At 39.0% G+C, this 8,197-nt stretch overlaps 1 protein-coding gene across 2 annotated transcripts in view; it reads left to right on the top strand.

Moving 5' to 3' along the window:
• Positions 1–3,031: 3,031 nt before the first annotated feature.
• c9orf72 (C9orf72-SMCR8 complex subunit) overlaps positions 3,032–8,197 on the top strand; it is a 19,255-nt gene continuing 14,089 nt past the window's right edge. The window contains exons 1-5 of one of the 2 annotated variants that reach the window (XM_020608728.1): positions 3,032–3,222; positions 4,104–4,600; positions 6,337–6,432; positions 7,079–7,143; positions 7,729–7,801. In XM_020608728.1, the coding sequence (XP_020464384.1) occupies positions 4,154–4,600; positions 6,337–6,432; positions 7,079–7,143; positions 7,729–7,801 (681 nt within the window). In that variant the 5' untranslated portion in view covers positions 3,032–3,222; positions 4,104–4,153. The remainder of the gene's footprint in view (positions 3,223–4,103; positions 4,601–6,336; positions 6,433–7,078; positions 7,144–7,728; positions 7,802–8,197) is intronic. The other variant, XM_020608727.1, reaches the window with a different exon arrangement.

The following is an 8,197-nucleotide window of genomic DNA, read 5'->3' as shown; positions in this document are numbered from 1 at the left end:
TCTAGTGCTTTTTTGACAATATTAAGAGTCTCCAGTCACAGTAACAGCAGGGCTTTGAGCTAAATGCTCAATATGTTCATGGTGAGTAATGCGATGGTTTCTAAGTATAAATTACTAGCCCATACATTTTTCACTATTGCACTACACACAAGTAACCTTAGACATCTGTATACTGACACACAGGAATTTCAGCTGACTCCAGCATCAGGTGCCCAGAAGTATTTTCTCCCTGCTTCAGCATAATGCATAGTATAATGATAAAGATCTATATTAGGGAATTTAATACTGCATTTAGGACTCAGCACCTAAGAAGCAACAGACCACTAAAAAAGTGATACTTAGAGACATGAGGATATAGTGGGTGGCATGCTGACCCAACCTTGGTCCTGGTGCAAAGAAAGCCTGCAAGCAACAAAATGACACGATTACAGAGCACTAACACTGCCAGTAAACTGGTTTTTGAGTTGAGCCTGAATGTGGTAAATCTAATCTATACAGTATAAAGTATTTTTCCCACCATGTCATACTTTTTTATACCAATATATGTGCTAATAAGGTAATTTTAGTAATCCCAAATAAACTGAAAGAATTTCATTTATTTTAATCTTGTCCTTGATTCAAACAGTGGAGGTAATTGTCCTGAGAATGTAATTTGTGAAAACTGGAAAAAGCCAAGCAATCCAGGCCCCTTAAGATGCTTCTGAAGAGAATTATAACAGGAAGGGAAAACTCTTAAGATACTTTTAGAAAGGTGTAAAGGTGTTGGATTAAAATCCTTTTAATCCTTTTAATCCAGCATGATTATGGTTGAAAATGAAGACATTTTTTATTTCACAAGGCAGAGACAAAAGGCACCTTACAGTAATAACACCTAGTTTATTGTACATACAATCTACAGATCTACTAAATTAGAAAAATGACAACTAAATAACATATTCATATGAAAAATGACTCTGCAAATATACAGTGGGTACGGAAAGTATTCAGACCCCCTAAACCCTCCTGTTATGTTGTGGGTCAAATTGACCCACGAACATAACTGCTTTAAATGAGACAAATATTTGATATGAAGAAATGAACATAACAGGAGGGTTCCCTCCTGTTATGTTCATTTCCCAGGTGATGCCTGCTCAGCAGTTATGTTCGTGGGTCAATTTGACCCGCAACATAACAGGAGGGTTAAATTTTTCACTCTTTGTTATATTGCAGCCATATGCTAAAATCATTTAAGTTCATTTTTTTCCTCATTAATGTACACACAGCACCCCATATTGACAGAAAAACACTGAATGTTTGACATTTTTGCAGATTTATTAAAAAAGAAAAACTGAAGGGGGTCTGAATACTTTCCGTACCCACTGTAGTATGACAGTGGCAATGTTTAAGAATTTTTGTGACTGAAAAATGTAGAGAAGTGGGAAGACTTAACTGAAATCAGTTTGTCACTTCTGAGTGCAGCTGCTGTTTTCAAAGTGCAATCACATCAGTACTGAGGCCAGGAAGTACACAGGCTGGAGTGGCTTTTGACAGCAAGTGACTTTGAAAACTTCAGTAGGAGGTAACTTTTGTCTAGCTGGCCAATTCTTCACATATTGTTTCATTAAAAAAAACTATTTGTGGCTTGTTATTCTATGTGGATCATAGACATTCATCACTGAGAGAAGGGCTAGCAAACAGAATTTGTTAAGAAGAAATAATGCAAGCACTGGGAAAGGAGAAGAGGAAAGAAAGAACAATATGATAGAAAGAAAATGAATGTGTCACTATCATTTACAACATGCTTTAATATGTTCTACATATTTAAAGACTAATATTATGACTACTTTTGTCTGTTTGCAAAATTAGTCCTGTATGAGGACATGTCCAACTATTTGTTTAAGTCTTGGGAGAGATAGCAGATTGGTTTAAAGGGAGCAGGTCAGTACAGAATAAATACTAAAAATACACAAGCTAGGGTAGTAAGTAAAGCTAAGGATTTTGAAATATGAGTAGACATGAACCAGCAAGGATCTACTGATCTATTGATCTATTGTAGCCTAAGACTCATCAAACTGTTTACTTCAGGGACCTCACTTTGCAGAGGGAAGATATCATGTTGAGGTTTGCGAAAGGATTCAGCCAAACTGAAAAGGCTGGTAAGCCTGTAGAAAATAGCTGCTTGGTTTTTGTAGCCTATCCACCACTGGTTTACTCAGTGAGATTTGCAGCGCTGGATTGCAACAGGCCACAAGAGATTTCAGAAGAAATTGAAAATACCAGCCAGGAACAGACTGAAGAGAACAGACATGAACTGGGGTTGAAAATATAGAAACGGTTCACGACTGAGCCACCAGCACAAATGAGTATGTTACCTTTAATGTCTGATGTAACTGTTACTTATTAGAGCTGACTGTTTGCAGGAACAGTTCAGACTGAATTGCTGATGAGCCTTTTAGAGAGAATTGTGTCATCTGTCCCTTTAGCATCTTGCTGAGATCATTAGGAATAATACTGTAAATTAGGTGTAAACACAGACAGCGTGTAGATGAATATGCAGGGCTGAGAATAGCTGTGATGGTATTTGTGTTTGTAGATGAATTCAAACAGCTGTCTGTGATGGGAGGAGCTCACTGCATAACTGCAATAGATGAGCCAGTCCTCAGGATAAAGAAGGATCAAGGGTGATTACAATCTGAAAATGTTAGCTATTTCCTTAAGGAAAAGTAACAAATTCCAATTAACATCTGTCAGCAAGGCGCCCCTGGTAGAGGCCTGTAGCCAGGTACTCTTCGGAATTATCAGTGGTGTGGCTGAAGGGGAATAAAAAGAAAAGGCAGTATTAGGTCTCCAGAACCAAGACTCTCAGAAATCACAAAACAAACACAGTATTTTCTGCAGATGCGCCCATTAGTACCGTCAGACTCCGTGTAACAGAGTGTAAATAACTAGCTCTCTGCAGGTGACTGCCTGAAGTAAAAATGACATCATACATCTACTGTCCACTGCCACACCTCGGTCGCTAGAGGGCGCTGGGCACCTCTATGGGTGACGTAAGAGGTACGTACTAGGAAGGCATAATAAGGACAACAAAAGTGCCGCTAGCTAATTACATCCTGTGCACTGTATGTATTACATGCTATGGCAGCGACGGAAAAACTACAATGATGAGTTTTCAGCAGTGTTTGAAAGTCTTCTTTTAGAAACGCGGTAGTGTGGCGGTTTTACACTAAAAAGATCGAACGAGTAAGTCATGGCGATGTCATTCCTTGCTTTGTCAGTGTTCGCTTGGCTAAAGCTAGTTAGCGAGCTATCCTGGCTTCAAAAGCCTGAAATAACCTGCTACAAAATATTGACTGATTCAGCACTATGGTTGTTTTGTTATTTTATTCCTCACCAACTAGCTGCAGCCACTTCATGTTTGTTTCAGTCAAGACTTCAATGTGTACCACCATGTTTCTGTTGTAAAAGCTGTCAAAACAAAGTCACATTGCGAATATACATAGCAGCCTTGTCACAAAACGGCAACAAATTCTTAATTCCTAGGTGATGCTGGTAATTCGGCATAGATGTGGTCAACCAAACAACAATTCAATCTCATGCGTCCCTCTAATCTAGGGAGCGGATAGAAAAGTAAAAGTAATAGGAGAATTCTGTTACGGAAACAAAAACTGTAATAGATTACTTGTATAGGACGAATTCAACAAAAGCCCATGGGGATTAGCATCTGCCTTTGGGTCAGTATCTGACTAATGTATATTTTGTGTATTGTGTAGAAAACAATAATTGTCACACCTTTTAATGGTGTTTGGTAAACCCATGCAGAAAATGTACATTCATTAATGTTCATGTGTTCACGGATGTCAAACTTGACATTGTCAGAAGAATAGAAGTTGCTTTGGGTGGGTCCATGAAGTATCAACTTATTTTAAGAGCAGATAATTTTCATAGAAGTGTCTTTGCTAGCGTTTTAGTTAGCTGAAATGGTTAATTAAAGGATATGGCTTATCACATGGGTAAGTTTCAAAATTCTTGTCTCCAGGGGACATTAAATGATTTTGAGACCAATGCATCAATTCCCTTTACTAGAACCATAAACACAACTGTTACCTTTTGTGTTGATTTAGGTCGACTGTCATTCAACCTAATAGAAAACAGGCATTTCCAAGCTGCTCCAATGTCTTCTGGCTGCCCACCCCAGTCACCTGCTGTAGCAAAATCTGAGGTAGCGATAGCTGGAGAATGCCCACTGCTGGCGGCCACCTTTGCCTACTGGGACAACATCCTGGGTCCACGAGTGCGTCACATATGGGCACCAAAGGGTGATCAGCTGATGTTCCTCAGTGATGGAGAGGTCACTTTTTTGGCCAATCACACACTTAATGGAGAGATTCTGCGTAGCGCTGAGTGTGGCGCTGTGGATGTGAAGTTTTTTGTCCTGGCAGAGAAAGGTGTCATCATCGTGTCTCTCATCTTTGATGGCGAGCTGAAGGGGGACAAGAACACATGTGCCTTGTCCATTATTCTGCCTCAGACAGAGCTGGCCTTCTACCTGCCTTTGCACACCATCTGTGTGGAGAGGCTGAAACATGTCATTCGCAAGGGGCGCATTTGGATGCAGAAGGTACCCTGCTCTTCCCACTGATCTAATAACTTCACACTAATGGACATATGCTTAGTATTCACGCAACAGTAGCCAAATTATTACCTTTTATTTATGCTCATAAAAGGAACTATAAAACTTTGCACCCTAGTTCTTTATTTCAGGATTGTACTGAATAATCGACAGCAACATTGGGCAGATCAGAGGAAGCTAGTGAGCAGGAAGTAGTGGGGTAGACAAAATGATGTGACACAGCACTTCATGAAAACCAGAACTTTAATCTACATTGCAGACACTGCTGTACAGGCCTATGTCTAACTCCTACACTCTGCATACAGTTGAGTGCAAAGGTTTGCATCCCCTTACTTTCATCAACATAATGTTTAATGCACGTTCAGCTAGTACAGCTGTTCCTCATGATTTGATGAGGGCTGTACATCGCAGACAACCAAGCAATCTGGTAGACTTGGAACAAGTATACCATGAAGATTGGGCTAAAATTACACCTGAAAGGATATAAGTGCTGCTCAGAGGGTACCCAAAGAGGTTGGAGGAGGCTAGGGAGGACATACAAAGTATTAGAGGACATTTCATAAAGGGGGATACAAACGTTTATACTGATATGAGTTTCATTATTTTCCTATACATTTCTTTTTATACACTGCATGACCATTTTTGTTACGTCTGTAGATGAAGAAACATTTGTACTAGCTGAACATCCATTAAATATTATGTTGATGAGAAGAAAAATTCCTTTACTCTTTTTGCCATTTAAGCGTAAGGAGATCCAAACGTTTGCACTCAGCTGTGTATTTATCACTTTCTTGTTGTTTAGTGTTTCTTTAGCTAGTGTTTGTGATTATTCCCCATGACATAAATATTTGAATAGCTTTTTATTTTATACACCTGCAGCTTGGCCTTTTTGGCCCTCTGTTATTTTTCTGGTGTTGCTTTGAAAGTCTGCCTAGAGTATATACGGTCGTCCTTTTTGGGCACTTGCCAAAATGTCCTTTTAAGTATCAGCATCCCTAAATGTTGAAAACTGTCAAGTGTCAAAAAATAGCACTGAATCTCGTACCAGATTTTTCTGTTCATTAATCTGTCAACTGTTTTACTGATAGCCAATTAATCTAAATAATTTATTTTCCTTCAAAAAGGAACATGTCCTGGCAAAAATTCACGAACCATCGCCTGTACAAAAAAAGAGGCAATGTTTTTGTAAAGTACTGATTTTGTGGAATGCTGATAACAAAGTTTAAGGATATGTTTAAGACTAGGTTTACATTGCATGCTGAAGTAGTAAGGAATATTTATTTATTACCTCCATGTGACTCGGAGCTTGTGCTTGTTTGTTTTCACAGTATCAGTCCACTTACATATTTGTTCCTATATCTGGTTCATATTCAATCTCTGGCTATGCTGCTGCTGCTGTCAAAACAGCATATAATGCAGCCATAGTGATGCATGTACTAAGCAAGACATTCGACAGTATAACTTTTTACTAAAGCTGTATTGTTCAACAGATTGGTTCTAATGTATTTTATTTTGTCAGTTGTTTTTTAATGTTTGAGAATGAGGCTTCCAGCTATCACAGCTTGTCTGTGCCAGCAGCTTGTAACAGGCACACAAACCACTTTTGAAAGCTAGAACGTCTGTCCCACTATCCCAAAAATGAATGTCATTGTGCCCTGAAGACAACTGGCTTTAGTATTTGTGCATTGTTTAAGTCTCCTGTTTCTTCTTTCCTTTAACTTCAGGGCTATAACATCACCTCAGTGCTTACACTGGAGATCGTCCCCATCATGGAGCTACTGACCTCTATGAAGACACACAGTGTGCCAGAAGATATCGATGTGAGCAGCAGACACACATGCTCCAATGTTCTACTACTTGAAGCATATTACAGTGGCTAAAGGGAATTAGAAACCTTATTCAGGTTCACAAAATACTGAGAATTTGGTCGTTCCCCCCCCCCCCCTCCAAAACAGACAGAGCTGCAATGGAAAATATTTTTCCATTGTAACTGATTTTACAAAAATTAATGATGGTTGGCATTGTTTATTTAATTCAATCCTTCAAAATTTTAGACTTTTAAAGTAATAAGAGTTCATAGCTTAACTACTAAACAGGTGGCGGTGGCTGGAGGAGTATGTTTGCATTCAGTCACATGTTAAATTTTGAACAAAACCTTTGCCGCCAATGTTTCACTTGTTTCATATTTCCACTTGTTCAGATGTTTTTAAGAGGATTAAATTACCCCTGGTTCTCTGTCTACTATAGATCACCACCCAGGTGTTCCCTTCTAATGTGCAAATTCAACAAACAAACAAAAAAGCTCCCTGGAACCTTTCTGCCCTGTTTTCTACACAGTGGTGTTTTTGCATCTTCTTTTCATAACAGCACCTGCATATGTGCACATCAGTGCTTTTGTCTTTTTTTTTTTTTTTTTTTAAATCAGTTTTCAAAAAATGGTTCATTTGTCTCGTTCTTGCCGAGCAGATAAAAGACACCGTGCTAAATGATGATGACATTGGGGACAGCTGCCACGAGGATTTCCTCCACAAGTAAGCACTTCGGCACAGGCAAATGGAGACAGATGATGAACAATGCCCATTTAACACCCATCAACCTTCCAATGATGAGTAATGGCTCTTCACTTAGCCCAAGTTTCCTCCAGAGAAAAGAGAGAAGCTAAATTGCTGTTAAGTGTCAAGAGCCCAGAATGTCCATTCTGGTAATGAAACTCAGGATTAGTTCATCATCCCATGGAGACAACAACATCTGTGCTGGGACCTAAGGGATATTTACAGGTCATGCCTTAATATTTTAATAGAAAAGAGATTTGGTCTAGATGTTCAGGCAAAATGCTTTAAAAACTAATTCTTAAAAGTATGGTGAAAAGGATATGAACCAAACCACATGAGGAAAAAGGTAAAGTTAAGAATTAGTGGGCAGATGTTCTGTAGTCCTCCACTAACCCAGAGCCAGTTACCATCTTTATCCCTCCTTTCTGTAAAGCTTCCTTAGTGTTTTTCAGACAGATTTCCTCAGTCTCAGTCACTATTTCCTAAAAGCTGTCAGTTATAATGAGAGTAATGCTAATGAAGCTAATTGCCTCTAATTTGCATGCATTTGTCTCTTTGGTTCAGGGCCATCAGCTCCCATCTGCAGACTTGTGGCTGTTCAATAGTAGTTGGAAGCAACCCAGAGAAAGTAAATAAGGTAAATATATTGGATTAGTGGCTGCGCACCGACACAGTTTGTAATACATCTGCATAATTTAAAATGATTTGAACTGTGTTCTGCTGTTTGTTTTGAGTTTAATGAGGCCCTCTTGCACTTTTTCACTCTGTTATTACTTGTGTCAGGATTTTGAATGACTTTCTGTGTTTGGCAGCACAGATACTGCTCCAAATGTTTTGGCAAAAAAACAAAGAAGTTAAATGAGAAATCTAAAAATCGGCTTTAAATGTGTAGTTATCTGAATTAAAAGGAGACGAGCTGGGCACGGTAACAGAAGAGGAACACTGCACTCCACCAAATTGCACTGTCTACATCAGTCTGCAGTAGAAAGCAGCTAAAAGCAGTTTGCCCATTAAATATCACAAGTATACACAG

The sequence above is a fragment of the Monopterus albus genome, unplaced genomic scaffold (assembly GCF_001952655.1).
Source record: "Monopterus albus unplaced genomic scaffold, M_albus_1.0 scaffold94.1, whole genome shotgun sequence".
Taxonomy (NCBI): Eukaryota; Metazoa; Chordata; class Actinopteri; order Synbranchiformes; family Synbranchidae; genus Monopterus; species Monopterus albus.
This window is presented reverse-complemented; position numbering and strand designations above follow the sequence as displayed.